Below are 22,500 nucleotides of genomic sequence, written 5' to 3'. Positions count from 1 at the left end.
ATCCTCTTCTCTCTTACCGCTCATTTCACACCTTTCCAGACCTATATTAACCATAATGCAGTTCTGCGTCGCATTGTTCTTAGGGCAACAAGCGAGGGGGGCGCCACAGAGTAATGTCACCTAGATGCTGTATATATATCACAATATATATTTTTCAATCTATTATCATCATAAAACTACACATAAGAATATAACACAGATCACAATAGCTCTAAATTTCCTCAAAACACATGGCAAAATAAAAAGCAACTGGCCGAGCGACAAATCACTAGATCGACAACTTTCATTCTTTACTTTTTGTCTTATTACGCTCGACAATCGACTTCAAGCTCTATGGTCAAGATTTTTGTTGCATTTTATTTGATATCTGAAAGGTATCGAAGGAGCATCTCTGAAAAGGCCGCGGGGTTATCATTGTTGGGATGTGTGAAGAGCATCAGCTGGTTCCCTTCTGGCTTTGCCACGTAATCTTTCTGTAACCTAACCTATTTTATCCATTCCCCACCGTATTATCCCAGCTACTTACTCCTTGCGCATTTTGAACCGTTTCTCTCTCTCTCTCTCTCTCTCTCTCTCTCTCTCTCTCTCTCTCTCTCTCTCTCTCTCTCTCTCTCTCTCTCTCTCTCTCTCTCTCTCTCTCTCTCGAATCTTAATCCATTTTTTAATATTAACTATTATTCGCATCTTGACCCCTATTTTTTCTCTCCTCTACTCCCTCTGCTACCCTAGGGCGCTGAGAACAAGTATTCGAGCCGGTCCCGCCACAATGCCCTGGCTACGCACCCTCGCCTCAGCCCGGAGAGCCTTCGTCTCGTCGTCGAGCAGGTCCGAACGCGCGTCGTGGAGCTTCGTGGCGAGAACACCGTCCTCTGGGATAGGCTCAGCGACGGCGGCGAGAAGAAGGAGGCGTCGGAGCCAGTCTGCAGCGTTCGGGACAAGTTCTCGCTCGCTGACGCGTTCGCGGATGGGGCGCAAGTCGGGGGAATCCACGAACGGGGGTTGGAGATAGATTTCGTCTTGGAATTGAGGGAGAAAAACGTCGATGAAAAGCACGGGGAGAGAGAGATGGATGTCGATACTTAAGAAATAAAAGTAAAAAAAAAATGGTAAAGCAAAGAGCGAAAACGAGGCCCCACTTTGCTTGATGACAGAGGATGGGAGCAAATTAGCAGTGTCAGCTACCCCGGTCACATGATTATGTGGTCGGGCTGTGCATGCGAGGGAGTGTCATGCACGGACCTGAACTACATTTAAACTATATCATTTGACAAAATCTGTGACATGAAACATACTCTTAAAGAAATAGCGTTGGGGAATGTCGTAATTTGTAGGTCTTCAATTTATAGAATAACTACGTGTTATTTTATGTCGTAAAATAACGTATCATTGACACACGCCGGTGACTGAGCCAAATCATGTCAAATAATATTAGTCAATTCATATGAGTCAACGTATGCAAGAAAAGGTGGATGACAATCATAATCCCAGTGTAATTGCCAGTTGCAAGCTGTTTGAAGTCTAAGATCGGAAGTGAACTAATTTTCTAATTGTATTCTATGACTATTATTATTTCTGTTTATTTTTTATCTTTACTTTATTGTCACTATCATCTTTAATATGTTTATTATCATCATCATCATCATTACCCTTCTTATTATCATTATGCAAACCACTCTTACTTTCATAATCATCATAATTCTCATCAACCTCATTAACAGAAAGTTCGTCAAAATGCATGATCTTTGCCAACACACAATAAGTTGAGGTTGCTTTGCTTGCAGGTCTCCCTCTTGCTCTCCCAAAGGTCAAACACCCAGAACGGAGCGGTTGCCAATCTCCAAGAATACTTTTATAAAGTTGCAGATGTGCATTTGCAAGCGCAGATGAGGGATGGAGTGGGAGAGAGGAAGCTGGACACGTGGAAGTTGCATGATGTTACTAGCACAGACACATTGCAAAGGCAACCGCTATTGCGTGTGATTGAAAATTGCTCTACTTGATGACACATTTTCTTTTTCCTTTTTTTTTCTTCTTGTTTTTGTATTAGGGGTTTTACCACCTTCCTCGTGACTTTTACATTTTATACCGTTTTAATACACTACAATAAAGTTTAGTCATGTGTATTTTTATGAAGTAATCTCAGTTTTGGATATGAGTAATAAGACACTTGGAAATTGCAGACCCGTTTCTTGCATTGTGAAACGGACGGTTTTGTGTTGTACTACTTGGACCAGTCTCATTGGTTTTCGTTCTTTTTGTCTTTTTTTCTTTTTATTTCGTGGGACATTCCGTCTCTTTTCGTTTGTGTTGCGATCTTGAAATAGTTAGTTGTATAGGTATATAAAATGCTGGGAATGGGTTTACCGTAGTATTGAAATATTCGGATCTTTAGACTGCGTTCATTATTACGAAGGAATGAGTTCATTAGAATGAGGGAGAGGTTTGTCTGCTATGCTAGTCACTTCCTTCGCTCTGCTGAACAAAGAAAATGTGATAAATTTCACAAGTCCGATTTTTTTTTCTATTTTTACATAATGTTAAGAAAAATGGACGTATTGTATTACATTTTTTAAAAGATTTTTTTTTTCTTTCTGGTTTTATGTGCATGCTATTTTTCTATCCCCTTTTATTTCTTTTCTTATCTTTCATCATCTAATTCTTCTCCATTTTTTTTTTTTTATCATATTCCCTCCACCTTTACCTTTTATTTTTTTTATCATTTTCCTCCATTTTCATGTGTCTCTCACTTTACTTTTTTTACTTTAGACACAGTTCTCAGCATGACCTCGCCCTGCAATTAATATTCACTAACACTGAATAATCAAGCGATATTGATTACGTGATAGCTTGATTAGAAACACTGAATTACTTCGGTTAACGTCTTTATATGTACCTGTGATAATTTTTCGTTTTTTTTTTTTTTTTCTTCTCGAGTGCATTTTCATTTCTTTTTCTTTCTTTTTATTTTTTTGAATTATTTCTCTTGTGGTGGACTTTTTAATCGTATTATTTCTCGTTCTTTGTTTGTAAAGTTTGTATAATACTTTGTGATTGTATTTTGAAGAAGAAAAAATATATATATAAAAAAGTCTTATTTTGAGAAGGAAAAATACGTCTCGATGTATGTGAACAAAACATTAGTTTCAAAATAACTTTGCTCTGCTGTTGAAACTACTTACGTTGTATTGATAACTTCTTAATTATTTCGCTTTTATCATTGTGGCTGTGGTATGAATCCACAAGAAACTAGTCAACTGTGTCCTTGCACAGTGCCAGTGGGTTGAGTATAAAATATGTTATTACTAGTCTTCTTGATTTGATGTTTCATCTTCCTTTTGTTCCATTTCTTTCTTCCATGTGGGAAACATGACTAATACCAATATTATTGGTAATGGGCGCGTATGTGAATAGGTTAATAGAACCTATTCCTGCATAGGTTTGGAGGAACCTAATGGAGTTCGACAGTAAAAGAAAAAAAAAAGTATTTTGCTACCCTTTACGAAGAATAAAGTTTTATTATATGCTTTATGCTTTACTATCGCGACAGGAGGAGCTCACACACATACCCGCACGCACGCATGTAAATAGACACGCATTCATACACGCAAACACTGACAATCTCTGTTACTCTTCCTAACTTTGTTTTCCTCTCTTCCTCCCTCCTTCTCTACCTCCCTCCCTCTCTTCCTTCTTCCCTCTCTTCCTTCTTCCCTCTCTTCCTCTCTTCCTTCTTCCCTCTCTTCCTTCTTCCCTCTCTTCCTCTCTTCCTTCTTTCCTCTCTTCCTTCTTCCCTCTCTTCCTCTCTTCCTTCTTCCCTCTCTTCCTTCTTCCCTCTCTTCCTTCTTCCCTCTCTTCCTCTCTTCCTTCTTCCCTCTCTTCCTCTCTTCCTTCTTTCCTCTCTTCCTCTCTTCCTTCTTCCCTCTCTTCCTCTCTTCCTTCTTCCCTCTCTTCCTCTCTTCCTTCTTCCCTCTCTTCCTTCTTCCTTCTTCCCTCTCTTCCTCTCTCTCTTCCTCTCTTCCTCTTTCCTCTCTTCCCTCTCCTTCTCTCTCTCCTCCTTCCCTCTCCTCCTCTCTCTCCTTCCCTCTCTTCCTCTCTCCTTCCTCCTCCTTCCTCTCTTCCTCTTCCCTCTCTCCTTCTTCCTTCTCTTCCTCTCTTCCTCCTCCTCTCTCATCTTCCTCTTCCATCTTTCCTCCTCTCTCTCTCTCCTCCTCCTCCTCTCTCTACATCCTCCCCTCCTCCTCTCTCCTCTTTCCTTCCCTCCCTCTTCTTCTTCCTCCTCCTCCTCTCCCTCCTCCTCTCCTCCTCCTCCTCCTCCTCCTCCTCCTCCTCCTCCTCCTCCTCCTCCTCCTCCTCCTCCTCCTCCTCCTCCTCCTCCTCCTCCTCCTCCTCCTCCTCCTCCTCCTCCTCCCACTTTACTCGTTCATACAAAATACATCGGTATACATTCATGTAGTTCATTATATACATTATGATCTTCCGTGTTGCTTATTTAACACAGAGTTGCTTTTCAGGCAGCAAGTGTTAAGCATCAGTATCTTATGTTTTATTGATGGGGTATTTTTGGAAGTTTTTTTTTTTAATTGGTGATATGCATAATAATTAAGGTATTTGATTTCTGCTTATAAAAAGAACTGTGATATTCGACTTTTAGCTGAGTTCTGTGATAGACGTTCTAAGTTATTAGGACGTAGGGTTATATTTTTGTCTGTGTGTATATAGGCTCCTATTTTTCCCCTGCGGTATTCATTGACATGGGAAATGGCTTTAATATAAAATAAAGAATTTCAGATGCATTTTTTTGTTTTTTTTGTTTTTTCTTCATTATTATTATGTGGTTTGAGAGGGAGATATTCTGATCGTCTTATCTTAACTTTGAATAATGGTGTTGATCCCACAAGGAAATAACTTGTTTTACTGATAAGAATAAATTCACGTGATGCTTAGACTCCATGGAAGATGGTACTCATCTTGAGAAAGGATGGCGTGACATCAGCTGTCATAAGAGCTTTAAAACTGACCATTAATGTGATAGAAATAAATTAAATTGTTGCAGCCTCACGCATATACATTCAAGGTTGCATGCTTTACTAAAATTTTGAGTGCTTATATACAAAAAGTATGTTAATGTAGTGTACACTGTATATTGTACAGTGAAAATTTCTACATAAAGTGAATGCATGTTTGGTTCAAGTTTCGTGAATACAAGAATACTTGTATATATATCATATATGTGTCCGTAAACGTATCGTATATTCATGCTTGTCTGTTGCGCTAGAACGTTCCTGCAACATGCATCTTTGAACAGTGTGGGAAAATATTTTGCAGTAGACACGCATTTGAGGTTTTGTAGCTTATTTGTCCATATGGAATAAGGAATAAAAAAGAATGATTGGAACAAATCTGTACCATTCATTGTCTTAAATTCTTATACACTAACCACGCACACGCATCCACACACGTACATATGCAAAACACACAAAAGCCACGTGTAACATCAAAGAACATGTATGCATAGACGTGTATCAGTTCAAGTACGCCCATACAAACACAGTATATAAAATGAAGTTTCCGACGCAGGTTATAAAGTGAAGTGGCATCGCTTATCCCACGCGCTTATCTCCCTATTTTTTTCTGATAAACGATCCCTGTGGCGTTAGCAGAGCAGTAGTTTGATTTGGTTTACCTCGTGGCGCACCTCGGCAAATCTGGTAACAATGCTCCCTTCTTTAATTTTCTTGGGAACACTGCGTATCGCATGCGGTCATGGCGGGTGGAGTAGTTATTTATGCAAAATAGTCTGAGGATATATCGTATGAATAGAGACATACATAAAATATGAGTAATAACTAAATCAGTGTTTTGGTTTTGATTTATCTTATCCTTTCCTTTCCATCCATCTCCCTCCTTAGTCCGTTTTCCTTTCTCCTTTTTTCCTTGCTTTTCATTTTTCTTTCTCTCCCTCTCCCTCCCCCCCTCTCTCTCCTTTCTCTCTTGCTTATCAAATGTTTTTTTTTCTACCCTTTTCCCTCTCCCTCTCTCCCCCTCCTCCTCCCTCCCTCTCCCTTTCTCCCTCCCTCCCTCCCTCCCCTCCCTCCCTGCCTCCCTCTCTCTCTCTCTCTCTCTCTCTCTCTCTCTCTCTCTCTCTCTCTCTCTCTCTCTCTCTCTCTCTCTCTCTCTCTCTCTCTCGCTCTCTCGCTCTCTCTTTCAGTGGCCGTCACACGCAGATAATGAGGTAGCTTAGGTGACAACATAAGATGCCACACACCCTAGCTAGAAGCAGAATCAATTTGGTCATACATATTGCTTTTGAATTTTGCAATTATGCGAGGAGTGGTATTGTCCATGCAGCGTGCATTCGGAAGCATGTAATAAGGACACGTAATGCGAAATAAGTCTACGAGAGAGTATTTATAATAGCGTACTTGTGAGTAAGATGAGGAACATCTTGAGTAATGGAGTAGTTTGGCGATGACTCATGGGATTGCAGTAGCGCTTGCAAGCTATGGAAGTTTACATGATATGAAGAAGAAGAAAAAAAGTTGGTGTTTGTTTAATGAATGCTCGCGTGACGAACCGAAGAATAGGGTTCGTATGACGTCATGCATGGTGATGTATTGCAGGGCCTTAGCACGACCAACCACGATAAATCTTGACAGCTTACCACTCAGCCTCGAAATCTTATTTTCTTTCTTTTTTTTAATGAACATTTTACAGCCATAGGTGCCAGACACCTCTGGCAACAAGCAAAGATTTTTTTTCCTTGTTATCGAGGATGAAGTTGTGTAAGATCGAAGACCAAGGACAAATAATCAACAATTCTCGCCTCTATGTATCTCCACGTCTCGCAGCATCTCTCATGTGTAAATATGAGGAAATGCGAGCAAGCAACAGGCTCACACTTTGACAGGGGTTGGTGGGCGTGTGGGACGAGCCTAGCACCAGCAGTTTGGTGCTTGGCTCAATGACGGGGAAGGTCGCCTAAACTTTGCTACCCCTGAGGCTACATACAGTCTCCCCTGGACAGGATGTTGCTACTTATCGCTCTTCTTTTGTGTGTCTCTCTCTCTACGCTTTCTATCTCCCTTTCTCGTAGATATTTTTTTTTCCCATGATCTTTCCATTGCTTTGTTTTTTTTCTGCGTCTTTCATCCTCTCCCTCTCCATTAGATGTAATGCGTCTTTCTCATCAACTTTCTTTCTCTTCCTTTATCCTTCTCTCTCTCTTTCTTAATGAATGTATTTTTCCTCTCTCCTTTGTTAGATAATATCTCTCATATTAATTAATTTCTATCTACATTAATCTTTCTCTCTCTCTCTCTCTCTCTCTCTCTCTCTCTCTCTCTCTCTCTCTCTCTCTCTCTCTCTCTCTATATATATATATATATATATATATATATATATATATATATATATATATATATATATAATGTGTGTGTGTGTGTGTGTGTGTGTGTATGTGTATGTATATATGTATATATGTATATGTATATATGTATATATGTATATATATATATATATATATATATATATATATATATATATATATATATATATATATATCTCTTTTCCTCTCTCCATTAGATACAATGCCTTGATACCATCAACTGTTTAGTCTCTCTCTCTTCTGTCTCTTTTTCACTGATCCTTTGACTCTCTCTCCCACTCATGTGTCTCTTCAGTAATAATTGTCTTTCTTCCTTTTCCCTCTTATTATTACTCTCTCCATCTTTCTTTATCAATAGTTCTTTCTCACTAAATGTCTATCTCCTCGTGATTAAATAATATATCTTTCTTATTCGTCTTTATTGCCTCTCCGTCTGTCTCCTCCTATTCTCTGCCTCCTTTCACTCGCTTCCTCTTTCTCTTGTCGAAATCCTCACACGCTGTCTGTGGGTCTGTCGTGGGTGTGTGGAAATGAATGTTGCTATCTCATTATCTGTGTGGCTGCCTCTGATTCCCACACTCACTCTCTCTCTTTCTTTCTCTTTCTCTCTTTCTTTTTTTTCTCTCTTTCTTTCTTTCTCTCTTTCTTTTTCCTTTTCCTTTTTTTTTCTTTTTATTTTGTATGTATATGTATACGTACACACATAAGGAGAAAAAATATATAACAAAGAAAAGAACAGAAAGGATAAGAAAAGAAAAGAAAAGAGAAAAAAATATGTATGTATGTATGTATGCATGTGCATGTATATGTATGTGTATGTATATATATATATATATATATATATATATATATATATATATATATATATATATATATATATATATATAATGTGTGTGTGTGTGTACATATGTAGACCTATGTATATAATGCATGTGTATGTATATGTATATGTATATGTATAGTGTGTATGTGTATGTATAATGTGTATGTGTATGTGTATGTGTATGTGTGTGTGTGCATGTGCATGTGTGTGTGTTTGTGTGCATGTGTGTATGTGTGTATGTATGTATGTATGTATGTATGTATGTATGTATGTATGTATGTATGTATGTGTATGTATGTATGTATGTATGTATGTATGTATGTATGTATGTATGTATGTATGTATGTATGTATGTATGTATGTATGTATGTATGTATGTATGTATGTATGTATGTATGTATGTATGTATGTATGTATGTATGTATGTATGTATGTATGTATGTATGTATGTATGTATGTATGTATGTATGTATGTATGTATGTATGTATGTATGTATGTATGTATGTATGTATGTATGTATGTATGTATGTATGTATGTATGTATGTATGTATGTATGTATGTATGTATGTATGTATGTATGTATGTATGTATGTATGTATGTATGTATGTATGTATGTATGTATGTATGTATGTATGTATGTATGTATGTATGTATGTATGTATGTATGTATGTATGTATGTATGTATGTATGTATGTATGTATGTATGTATGTATGTATGTATGTATGTATGTATGTATGTATGTATGTATGTATGTATGTATGTATGTATGTATGTATGTATGTATGTATGTATGTATGTATGTATGTATGTATGTATGTATGTATGTATGTATGTATGTATGTATGTATGTATGTATGTATGTATGTATGTATGTATGTATGTATGTATGTATGTATGTATGTATGTATGTATGTATGTATGTATGTATGTATGTATGTATGTATGTATGTATGTATGTATGTATGTATGTATGTATGTATGTATGTATGTATGTATGTATGTATGTATGTATGTATGTATGTATGTATGTATGTATGTATGTATGTATGTATGTATGTATGTATGTATGTATGTATGTATGTATGTATGTATGTATGTATGTATGTATGTATGTATGTATGTATGTATGTATGTATGTATGTATGTATGTATGTATGTATGTATGTATGTATGTATGTATGTATGTATGTATGTATGTATGTATGTATGTATGTATGTATGTATGTATGTATGTATGTATGTATGTATGTATGTATGTATGTATGTATGTATGTATGTATGTATGTATGTATGTATGTATGTATGTATGTATGTATGTATGTATGTATGTATGTATGTATGTATGTATGTATGTATGTATGTATGTATGTATGTATGTATGTATGTATGTATGTATGTATGTATGTATGTATGTATGTATGTATGTATGTATGTATGTATGTATGTATGTATGTATGTATGTATGTATGTATGTATGTATGTATGTATGTATGTATGTATGTATGTATGTATGTATGTATGTATGTATGTATGTATGTATGTATGTATGTATGTATGTATGTATGTATGTATGTATGTATGTATGTATGTATGTATGTATGTATGTATGTATGTATGTATGTATGTATGTATGTATGTATGTATGTATGTATGTATGTATGTATGTATGTATGTATGTATGTATGTATGTATGTATGTATGTATGTATGTATGTATGTATGTATGTATGTATGTATGTATGTATGTATGTATGTATGTATGTATGTATGTATGTATGTATGTATGTATGTATGTATGTATGTATGTATGTATGTATGTATGTATGTATGTATGTATGTATGTATGTATGTATGTATGTATGTATGTATGTATGTATGTATGTATGTATGTATGTATGTATGTATGTATGTATGTATGTATGTATGTATGTATGTATGTATGTATGTATGTATGTATGTATGTATGTATGTATGTATGTATGTATGTATGTATGTATGTATGTATGTATGTATGTATGTATGTATGTATGTATGTATGTATGTATGTATGTATGTATGTATGTATGTATGTATGTATGTATGTATGTATGTATGTATGTATGTATGTATGTATGTATGTATGTATGTATGTATGTATGTATGTATGTATGTATGTATGTATGTATGTATGTATGTATGTATGTATGTATGTATGTATGTATGTATGTATGTATGTATGTATGTATGTATGTATTAATGTATGTATGTATGTATGTATGTATGTATGTATGTATGTATGTATGTATGTATGTATGTATGTATGTATGTATGTATGTATGTATGTATGTATGTATGTATTGAAAAAGCGATATATTATGATACAGTCGAAGCCCCATATCAAAGATAGCGAGTTTTTCAACATTCGTGTCATTAAAACAAAATATCATTTGAATCTAATTAATGTTTATATGCATCAACAAAATAGTAAAGAAAATGTAACATCTAGCATGCGTAGGCAACACAGCCGGCCTAGGAGAGATACTGGGCGGTGCAGGTAAGGCAGACCCTTTAGTGTGGCAGGCACACCTTGAGACAGTTTCTTGCATTATTCAATGTTGATGGGATGCAGTGGCCTGAGCTAGAGAAATGATTCCCTTGCCGCTTGTTTCATGGTTTAAGTAGAGGCACAAACGACCTCGGAGACCACGAGATAAGCGAGATTTGCTTAGATCTTTGTGTATGTGAGAACGCATACATCTGCAAGATAACATATTTATATTCCATTCACATCTGTCCATTCTCTACAACACCGGTTGTCACCTCGTGTTGATTTCGCTTTCCTTACCTAATCTCCCCAGCGAGTAAAAGAAAAGGCTAGGAAAACAACCGAATTGCTCCTATCAAGAAGTCAACGCACAGCAAGCACAATGCGAACCACATTCCTCGCCAGAACTGCGGGACTATTGAACCACCAACTCGTGTCCGCGGGTGCCGGTTCCTCCTCCTCCTCCTCCTTCTCCTCTTCCTATTCTTCCTCACAACAACTCCAAAAGAAGGCGTGTATCAGTGGCCTTGAACCAGCACTTACCTCCCGCTTCAACGCCCGCTGTTACCATGCAAGAGGGAAGAAAAGCTTCAGTGAACCAGTGGTTCCCGTAGTGTGTAGACTGACCCCGTCGCGTTCTGGCTCCTCGCGCCCTCTCGCGACTTCGAGTACCAAGATGAACTTCCTAGCCACGGAGAAGGATAAATTTGAAGCCCCTGAGGATCTAGGGCTGAAGGTGAGTTGTAAATGGATGGGATGAGGGAAGTGGTTGTTGCTGAATTTGCGTTAAAAAAGTGAGATATTGGCGGATTGGACTTGGCGTGTGAGTTCAGCCAGCGTACGTGTGGCATTTGGAATGCGTTGAATTTTTTATGCGACGTGTGTTCATGTTTTTATTTATTTGGATACATTAGACTTGCTGTCATTCTTATTAACGTGACTTGTTGGTTCTTAGAACGCTTTTCATGGTTGAGATTTAGTTTATCCGATTTTGCAGAAGGTATATATCTTGAAGGGCATGCATAACTTTGCTAACCCAAATTTACAGAATTGATAAGGTTATAATGTTCGCAATCTTAATCTATCCCTACATACATATAGTTAAACTTGTTAGAAAAAAAGATTGTTAAAATCTGTGCAAGCTCAGGAAGCTAGAATGTTCACTGCATCTACAAGAGTGAGTTAATCACAAACTTTTTATTTTTTGTAAAGTTTAGTGTTGTAATTCCCATTAAACCTGATTAGCAAAGTATAAGCCTTACTTCTTATCATTTTTGTCATTCACTTAATCTTCATGCTGATAAAATATAGATGATATGAATTGCAAGTTTTTTGTTAATTAACCACTTTCTTAGGCTAGGTCAGATGGACTACTCCTGAAGATATATAATTAGCTTATTTAGATTTAAATCCATAGATGCCAGGAACATGCACCATCCACAATGACTTTGTTTTATTGTTTATTTTTATTTTCTTAATACATACTTGGTTCCACAAGTGTCCATCCATCTAGGATTCAATTATAGGCCAACTTAACTAACATTACCTTTTTACTTCATTCTCTTTTTTTCTTTGTACAATTATTGTCAACACTTATTATTTGCTATTATCATCATTAGGATTGTCACCAGAATGACTTTGATAAAAATAGTAATATTTATAGAGATAAAAAACTTTTTCCCTGAAAATCCAAGGAGTGGAGTAAACTCCCTAATAACTTGTGGAAGAGAAAGATAATAATAATGATAAAGAAGGATTAAATTTCAAGCCAACCCTTTTCAAGCAAAATTCTAAGTAAATGAAAATTAATTTCACCGACAAAGAATATATCTTGATATTTTTTTCTTCTCAAGATTGCATTTTTTCTACCTGTTGGATAACAGCTTGAAGTTATTTTATTTAGTGAGAAATATGATAATTTTTCTGTCTTGATCAGATGCAGTATTTTTTCAGCCTCAGGTTGTTAATCCATCTTGAGGGGAAAATATAATGTAGAGAAGGTTTGAGCAACAATAAAAAAAAAAAAAAATTTTGTGTGTATATGTGTTTTTGTTTGTTTGTTTGTATGTGTTTATTTATAGGTGGATGTTACATGTAAGATGTTTTATTTTATGTGAGTTAATGGTAATGTTATGTTTTGGACACTGTAAATTTTTAGGGGCAACTGATAGTCAGAATGTTTTGTTTTTTAGTTTTTGTTTATTTAATTTTCTAATTGAGATCAAGAACTTGCCAGTTAATTAAAACATGCTTAAAGCTACCATGTAGGAATCCAGCTGTAATTTCAGTAATTGGTTATCATGATAGCTATTATGGTATAATTACATCTTTTTGTAGTCTAAAACCATGTTTTAGTAAGCACATGATTGACAAGCAAAAACTAAGACATTTTTCTATTTTTATTATTGATATGATGATTATTTACTAATGTCGTTATCACTATCCTTATCATCATTGATATCATTGAAAAAACTATAATAATCTCAGTATTAATTATTAGTTAATATACAGTTAAGTGTATTCATTATGGTACCCAATTTTTAGAGCATATGGTATATCAATTTCATATACTGTTTTTCTTCTTGCAAACACAAGACCTCTCTCTGACCTCTCTCTCCTCTCCCCACAGTACAAAAAAGATGAGATCCACAGATTCATGGTCGACTGCATGATGGCCGTGGGCACCCCTAAGCCCAATGCGACGTCCCTGGCCAATGTACTCTTGGCTGCCGATGAACGAGGGCACTACAGCCATGGCATGAACAGGCTGGGTAATTGGTCTTAATTTAATTTTTGAGTGGGTAGTTAAAGTGATGGTTAAGAGAATAAGTGGATAGTCCTTTTTGTTGTTGTTGTTATTATTATCCTTCTCCTTCACTTTCTCCTTCTCCTCCTCCTTCTCTTCCCTCTTTCCTTTTATTCTCCTTCTTATTTTTATCTTCATCCTCCTTATTATCCTATCCTTCTTCATCCTCCAACTCCTCCTTCCTCCTCCTTCCTCCCTCTTCCTCCTTCCTCCTCCTTCCTCCTCCTTCCTCCTCCTCCTCCTCCTTCCTCCTCCTTCCTCCTCCTCCTCCTCCTCCTCCTCCTCCTCCTCCTCCTCCTCGTGTCATCTTCCTTCGTTTTCTATTTTTGTTCAAGGTTGATGTGAAGGATTTTGTTATTTTCTTGTAGTTATTTTTAATTGTTATATTTGATGGTATTTTGGGATTATGTTTACGGCTCTGCTCATACCAATATCATCAATAACAAAATATGAAATAACAGTGAAAGGGAATTTGATATCAACAAATGAAGGAAACTTCAGCAATAACATTAGCACTAATCATAATTTTTCCCCTTATTTTATATATTCCTTGATCAACTTCAGTAGTTCATCATCATTGTTTTTTGTTATTTTCCAATTTTATTTTTTATTTTTTTTAGGATCTATTAGTCATCATTTTCATCATCTTTCTCTCTTTTGATGAGGGTGAACTTGCATCTTGCAACACTGGCATGCATAATTAATTTTCCCCATGTTGACAGGTTGTGAGAGTTGCCAAGTATGATATTGCACATCATTTAGACTACAGAAATACAGGGATGGAAATATATATATAAAGTGATGATAAAGATATATAAAGATATAGATGATAATGAATAGTTATAAATAGAATTCTCCCTTGGTAACAAAATATTAGTATCATGATCGATTATGTTTTTGTTCTTATGTATGTGTTTTTTTTTTTTAAGTTTATAAGTATGTTTAAGGATAGATGCATTTAAGTAGTGGGGTTTGAATGCTATATACTAATACAAGTTTCATAAAGGCAATAATTTTAAGGATTATTATTATATATATATTTTTTTATTATTACTACTATTATGGACATGCTATTGATAATGATAATTAGTATTATTAATATTGTTGTCAGTGTTATTTTCATTGTTACCACAATTAATGTTGAGATTTTTTTTTTTTTTTTTGGGAATTAATTTTTAATGATTATTGTTTTGCATTTGATCATCTTATTATTACTTTATGAATCTTCTTATTTATAATTTTTGCTTTTAGTTATAGTAAAAGATATTGCATATGACTATGATCTTTATTACTATTTATTCACATTATTACTTATTATTATTTATTTACTCTTATTAAGTCATTTAAGGTAATCTTTATTATTTTCATTACTATCAAAAAAAATTTATGATCATTAATTACTTTTATCACATTGTATTCATTGTTGTGATTCTTTTACCATTAATTCTTCTTATTATGATGATGATTCAAAAGTAGTATTACTGAATTATTATCACTCATTATCATCATCAGCAATTATTACTATTGGAAAAAATAGGGTTTATGGATTTCAGAACACCCATGAGAATCAGTCCACTTTTGGCAGGCCACTTTGAAATTCCAGGCCTTGAAATCTATAAATGATAATAGAAACAATGCTTCCATTCTGCCAGCCAAAAATCTATCATCCTGGAATGATTTTGTCTTATAAGTTTTAAATGGAAATAAGCAGTGAGAAACTAAGTCCCTTGAAATTTCTGTCTCTTATAGTTAGTACTGGTTACAATAGTAGCAATAGGAATGAATTATTTTTATTGTTATCTTTATCATTAACTTTGTAAACATCATTTATTCTCTGCTTTAAAATTCTACAAAGTGACAACCAAACAAACATCAAATTTTGATCCTTCCAAGAATACAGCTATGCATGCTAACCTTGTCAAACCTCTCATTGCAGAAATGTATGTCAATGACGTGAAACAGAAGATCTGTGAAGGAGGAGCTACGCCAACCATCGAGAAGGAGAGTGTATCAACAGCTCTCGTCAACGGAAACAATGGGCTTGGTCCAGTGGTTGGGGATTTCTGCATGGAATTGGCTATCAAGAAGGCTAAGGAAACTGGCATTGGTTGGGTATGCGCTCGAGGTAAGGGAGAGAGATGGAAAGAGAGAGGGAGGGAGGGAAAGAAGGAGAGATTCAAGTCCAGTTTGTTGTGTAGTTTTATAGACGAGATGGAATAATGAAATACCACATTGATACAGATGTATAACATACCCCCCTGATCCAGAGTTGAACCTGTACTTCCCTCGGGTAGTGTAGTACTGAATCAAGTAGACCACAGAGCTAACACCTGAGGGTAGTAGAGGTTCGACTCCAGTTAGGGAAGTATGTTATACAATAGGATGGGTGTTGTAATTATATTTCTACTTTTGTAGCTCTCAAGCCATTTTTATTTGTAGTTTTTAATTTAAGACTTGTATAATGTACATATACACAATGTATTTTATGATTTGCATGTGTAGGAAATGGATAAGTGTTATATTTTGTGTTAATATTTTGGATCTGGTGTTAATTAGGTGTTAATATTTTATATTTTGAATGGATTCAGAAGTGACTATGTTGCTGCATATTTACAGATAATGTATGACATTTAAAAGGTTTTAGGAAATATTTCATGTTGTTTTAGTATGTAATTAACTTGGTATTTTATTTTATGCTTGGATCCATTGTTGAAGTAAATGATTGATATTATTTTAAGTTATATTGGATTTGTCTATTTATATTTACAGATATCTCATTGATTAGCTTTATGGTCTTCTGTAGACATAGGTATTATATAGGTTTTATTTTGAAGTTTTACATTATGGTCTATTAATTCTTTCACAAAATTAATGCTTATCTTTTGAAGATGATAAATATTATATTCCTCATTGATTTTTTTTTAGTTATAGTAATGAAGTTAATGTGTTATTAATATAGTGTGTGCTTATTCCCATACCATTTTTAATTCCAGGTAGCAACCATTATGGTATTGCTGGATGGTACTCTATGACCGCTACGAAAGAGGGTCTTCTGGTAAGTTCTATATTAGTTTGATTATTTATTGGAAATTTAAATCTGAAGTTCATGTTATTATATAGCTTGAAGGTTTATTGAAGGTCAAAATTACAATCAGTTTTGAAGGTAGTTCTCCCAAAAATTTGAATGATTTATTTGTGTAAAAAAAAATATGAAGAAATTGATGTTATTTCACATAGAGGGTAAAAGGCATATATTAACTTGAAAATAACATTAGATCATGAAAGAAAAATCTTCATCATTAGTTTTATGTGATGGGGAAAAAAATGGGATATGAATTAAAAATTCCATGAACCGTTTCAGGGCATGAGCTTCACAAACACGTCACCATTGGTCGCTCCAACACGTGCAAAGACGGTAAGTGTACTCTCCTCATTTTGAAGTAGTAGAATATAGTGATAGAATTTTGAAGATTTTGAAGAAGCATTTTCCAACTTGTTTAATATTACTTTTCTTCTTCACCAAAGATAAATGAAGAAGGGTGAGAGATCTATTTCACTTTGTCATTATAGCTTCATACAGGAAACTATTGATTATTTTTCATGTAGAGAAAAGCAAGTTTTGTTTTTGGTATTTTGAGGCTAAAGAACTAAGTATTTCATGTAAATTAAGCTATCATTTATGAGAATTTTAATGAGGAATAGTAATTTAAGAGCACCTGTACAAAGTAAAGCTTTTATCATGTTCATAGTCAGTTGTTAAATGCTAATGTAATTTCAATAGATTTATACTGAATTATCATAACAGCATTGATGTGAATAGTGAAACAGTAGTTTTGTTCATATGCATTACAGTTAATTATTGTCAAAACCACATTACTTTTCACTTAGTTATTCTCAATAGGCAATTACTTTTGAGAATATGCAAGAGTCTAAATTTAAGAAAGTTCATGTTAGCAGTCCTAGGAAAATTCTTGCTTCTTATATTTTAATGAGTTAAGGTGTTAAGCGACCATTTTTATCGCCCAGACCCTAAGACGCATCTACTGTTTCTTCAACTGCTTACTACACAGGAATTGTAATGATGAGTAGTGTATAGAATAACTTACTCTGTGCACTTTATCAAATTAGCATAGATTACTAGTCCTCCCTTGTTTTGATTTGCAACTTAATTTTTAAACTCTTCATTCAGTTTTAGTTGCTGTACCATGCAGATGTGGCTTCCCCAGTATCAATTCAACATATTTGAAAGCTGATAATTCATAAATGGAACTTTATCGGCTCTTCAGCTTTGATTAGTAGGCCACAATTTTTTTTATAGATTTCCCCCTTCCATACTTCTCCCCTGCTTTTGATCTATAATGGAGGAAATTCATTCTGGTATATGGCACCCTTCTCCTTCCAAGAAAGTGATTTTCAGTGGTTCTTTTTCTTGTTCTGCGTTTGTTATTGTTTTATTGGATGAATTTTGAAAGTCCCAATGAGAGAGGATTAGATTATGTATTGTCCAATTTTCTTTCCTTTCCTCAAATGACACACTTACTCTGGCATGGCAGATTTAGATTATCGTTGATTGACAGTAAAACACCAAATATCTAATACAATTCTCTTCTTTCCCTTTTTTCCTTTCTTATCCCAAGGGAGCTCTTGGAACCAACCCAATATCCCTCTCAGCTCCAGCAAAGGGAGGAGACAGCTTCGTGCTAGATATGGCAACCTGTGTAGTGGCTGTGGGCAAGGTAAGAAGTTCTTGTCTGAAAAGTAAAGATGAAATAGAGAATACAAAGTAATAAGATGAAGTAATGTAGATATAAGTAATGGAGTGAAATAAAACTGAAATTAAACATTGTTTTACTATTTGTGTTTAAATGATACTGTTGGTCACGCTTTTTATTTCCATATCAGCAATGTTGATTACATGATATTCAAACAATGAGTAAAAAGGCATTTACTTTTGATGCATTATTTATATTGGAATAACACAAGAAACAAATGTATATGAAATGATAACTCCAGTCATCCCTAACTATTAAAACCATAACCCTTTCTCCCTTGTAATCCCCTACCCTAAAAGATTGAAGTTGAGCGACGCAAGGAGAACCCCATACCAGAGGGCTGGGCACTGGACAAGGACGGCAAGCCCACAACCAATGCAAAGGAGGCAATGCACGGAGCTCTCATGCCCCTCGGTGGTCCGGAAACGCACTCTGGCTATAAGGGTTTTGGTTTGGGCATGTTAGTCGAGATCTTCTGCGGCATTATGTCAGGTGAGATGGTCTTCAAGGACGTTGGTTTCTGTATGTTTCTTTTTTTTTCTTTTTCATTTTTTGTCATTTTGTATATTTTCTTAGTACTTTGTCTTTTTTTTCTTTAGTTTTCATTTCTTTTCAATTAGGAATTAAGCCCATGTCACTAAGAAAACCAAGTAAAGAGATAATGTAGTTATTATTATAATTCCTGCAGTCACAGAAAATTCCCAGATAATCTGTTCTTTTGATTTTTACCATGATCTTCAAAAAGTACCTTCCAGAAAGTTATATATATACTTAGATACTTATTTGTTTACTGTATTTACTCGGTTTTATTTTATTTTATTTTATTTACATTCCTCATATATTTATTCATCTATTGATATATTTTATCCATTCTATTGATGCAGTTGCATTACCTACATAACTGTTTATGTATTTATTGTATTTTCCAATTTTTCCATTACCTTGTCAGGTGGTCACTACGGCCCCAATGTTCGCCGATGGATGCAGACAGACCGGCCGGCAGATTTAGGCCAGTGCTTTGTGGCCATTGATCCCTCCTTCTTCGCTCCTGGCTTTGAGGACAGGATGAGTGACCTTATGGACCATTGCCGCAACATGGAACCTGTAAGCACTTTGTCAGTTTAAGGTTTTGTGGTACAATATATTTTAATATTGTTTGTTAACTCATCCCCGACGGGGGAATTCTAGCCTTGAATGTCCAAATGCCGGGGCGTTCGAATTATTAGGCCTAAATCAATTGAATGGCTGGCACAATACTGTGCCGCCCGGCCACTGGGCTTTTGAATGCGCGGTACACATGCTGTACCACTGTACATGAAGAATTGAGAGGGAGAAGAAAAGCAAAATGGAGAGGGAAGGAGAGTGAGGGAGAGAGAGAGAGAGAAGGATAGAGGGAGTGATAGGGCAAAGAAGGAAAGAGAGAGAGGGACTGGGCAGAAAGTAGATGAAGGAGTTAGAGAGAGAGAGGATAATTGTAAATATATGTGGAAAATATAACCAAAACAAATATGATATATCCCTCTCAGGCTGATCCCAGTAAGCCAGTTCTCGTGGCTGGAGATCCAGAACGATCGCATGTGGAAAAAGTGAAGAAAGAAGAAGGAATCACTTACCATATCAACCAGATCAAGGATTCAGTAAGTAAAGAAATGATAATGATACTATTATTAATGATAATAATAGTATTTTTGTACTATATTTTTACTATGAAAGAATTTATGAGATTTTATGAGATGAAATCATTGTTTGGTATATTTCAGTTAAAGTTGAGTTTATTATCTTTCCCTTATGTAGTACTTGTAGTGTTTGGTTTGACTCCTTATAATTGTATATCTTTTCTACAACCTAGTTCCTACTTATTTCTCTTTCTGAAACACTTCATGACTTTCAATTTAGAATTTGTCAACTCATATTTCCTCATAAAGTATTGTTAAGATCAACCTATTTTTTTTAATTGTTATGTTACCACTTTTTTATCACCCTTGTAAGAATTAATGTATTCAAAACTAGCAAGAGTTGTATAAGCTAAAATGAAGGCCAAAGCATTTAAGGAAATGCTTTTAATTACCATGGCCTCAAAACAACACACTTTCTCTACACCACATATCTGGCTACTTGTGCCCTCGTCTGCTGATATTACTTTCCTTTCTGCTTTTTCTCTTTCTGAAATAAAATTACCAGTGTTTAATATAAATCCTTGTCAAACATGTGTCAGACAGCAACACAGATGTATATCAATGATAGATAGTTTATTTAACCGTGTTACCAAAATTTACTCTTTTACTGTATGACATCATATCCAATAATTAGAGCTTTTCACTTTATGAAAGAACTTTCTCTTTTCTTGACCTATAAAACATATTTTATTTTCATTGCACAAAGATTAGAATTTATCTCTATTTTTATATCATTCAATGTTTTGTTTTCTTTTACTATATAGCAGTACCAGATTTTAGCCATCATTCTTCCAATACAATATTTTTGACAGTTAATCACTGTACAAAAGACCATATATATTTTTTTTATTCTATAGTTAATGTTTTGTTTCTTTTTTTCCAGTGGAAGCTGGGAAAAGCTTTAGGAGTCACACCAATGAAGGCTGTGTAATAAATATATGAATAAATAGATAAAAATAAATTAAAAGATTGCATTTAAGGAACATGTACATTCACAACAGTTCTGTTTTTTTCATTTTTTTCCTTTTACTAGGGGAGTAATCTATTTCATTTAGAATTTCTATTTTCTTTTGACTTTTGTAATGGTATCACAGTCTGATCTATATACAGAATGGGGTGAATAATTTTTGTACTGACTTTGTAAAAGGAAAATTGTTATTGCTCTTATGTTGTATAAAATACAAGTATTTGATATTACAAATTAAGCATTTCTAAAGATCAAATACTCACTTTAGTATGACTGTTTTATGTTGGGCCCACTTGTTTTAAACAAGTATTTGTTAGGGAATGAGAGAATGACCAAGACAAGAGTTGGTCTGACTGACCAATTTTATTGGTGTGATTTCTGAGAACAGATTTGGATTGTTTAGAAACCTGTATGAATATCTACAATTTTTGTTATATTTCAAGGAAATGGTCAAGATGCAGATTCAGTGAACAGTTCTGAAGTATGCAACATAGTATATTTTGCATTTAAAAAAAATGTATATATCCTTAGCCTGAAGTGTTTATACATGTTTTTGCTCACTGATTAGTAACAAATGCATTGGTGAACCTGTGAAATTCTCCGGTGCTTCTTTGCACACTAGTGGTTTGAGGGATTATGGAGATAGTTGATCTTAAACCCTCGCACATCAGATTTAATTTTTTCTCGAATCGAGAATAGTCAGTGATCTGATTGTCTTGAAATATCTTTTGAAATACATTAGTTCAAGAGTAAGAAGTGAATGAGGGTTTGTTAACCTGCTACCTAATAAATGTGTCATGTCATCTTTAGTTTTGTACTGTCATGAGATTGTAGGCAGTTATTTACTTTATTATATATGTTTCTGACAGTGTTAAACAAGAATTAGTTTATGCAAAATAATGATAAATCAGGAGACATGAGAAGAAAAAAAATTGCTATAGTTCTCACAGGCTGACAATCTGTTACTTTCCCAGCAAAAAATGCCTTACAGATGAGCATGTTGAGATTATCAACATTTTTGTTCTCTAAGACTAGCATTTAGAAGAGGATTAGTTCCCAAAGACATAAAATATATATAAAATAATAAAATTTTATGAAAATTAGAATTAAAGGAAGGTTCAGAAAGAGGAAAAGGGTTGAAGGGGTGGGAGAGAAATTCAGTCTTTCCAAAACCTGATTGGTAAATGTCAAACAATGTATGACAAATCAAACTATTAGTATACTCATTTGTTAGAAAAGCTCAAACCAAAAAAATCTTCAAGAGAATCACTTAAACGCAAGTCCAAAAGAAAGTAATGTAGGTTATCAGTTAATATTTACATGTATATAATCACATGTACATAAAAAGAACTGGGAGTTCTTGTTCTGTGACATTTACAATATTTACTTCTGAAACTTCTAATGTTAGATATACACTGGAGAGTACATTTGTAATACATTAGATGGGGTACCATTATATTTAATTTTATAAATGGGAAATGGGAGAACTTTAGGAATTGTTTAGTCAGCCATATGTAATTTTATCAGAAACACATTATAATTTT

The 22,500-nt window shown here is 34.6% G+C and overlaps 2 protein-coding genes across 3 annotated transcripts in view; both read left to right on the top strand.

Moving 5' to 3' along the window:
- Positions 1–3,977, top strand: part of LOC122261348 (uncharacterized) — an 18,216-nt gene extending 14,239 nt beyond the window's left edge. The window contains exon 9 of the mRNA XM_043028910.2: positions 730–3,977. Within this exon, the coding sequence (XP_042884844.2) occupies positions 730–1,083 (354 nt within the window). The 3' untranslated portion in view covers positions 1,084–3,977. The remainder of the gene's footprint in view (positions 1–729) is intronic.
- Positions 3,978–10,717: 6,740 nt separating this feature from the next.
- Positions 10,718–22,500, top strand: part of LOC122261349 (uncharacterized) — a 12,304-nt gene continuing 521 nt past the window's right edge. The window contains exons 1-11 of one of the 2 annotated variants that reach the window (XM_086552837.1): positions 10,718–10,744; positions 11,049–11,471; positions 13,365–13,506; positions 15,478–15,666; positions 16,535–16,596; positions 16,903–16,956; positions 18,179–18,277; positions 18,613–18,805; positions 19,263–19,417; positions 19,840–19,950; positions 20,873–22,500. The exon at positions 20,873–22,500 is cut by the window's right edge and continues 521 nt beyond it. In XM_086552837.1, coding sequence (XP_086408963.1) covers positions 11,118–11,471; positions 13,365–13,506; positions 15,478–15,666; positions 16,535–16,596; positions 16,903–16,956; positions 18,179–18,277; positions 18,613–18,805; positions 19,263–19,417; positions 19,840–19,950; positions 20,873–20,920 — 1,407 coding nt within the window. In that variant the 5' untranslated portion in view covers positions 10,718–10,744; positions 11,049–11,117 and the 3' untranslated portion in view covers positions 20,921–22,500. The other variant, XM_043028911.2, reaches the window with a different exon arrangement.

The sequence above is a fragment of the Penaeus japonicus genome, unplaced genomic scaffold (genome assembly GCF_977035675.1).
Source record: "Penaeus japonicus unplaced genomic scaffold, GWHDUDI00000001_assembly GWHDUDI00000027, whole genome shotgun sequence".
Taxonomy (NCBI): domain Eukaryota; kingdom Metazoa; phylum Arthropoda; class Malacostraca; order Decapoda; family Penaeidae; genus Penaeus; species Penaeus japonicus.
Note: the sequence above shows the minus strand (reverse complement) of the source record. Positions and strands in the feature narration are given on the sequence as shown.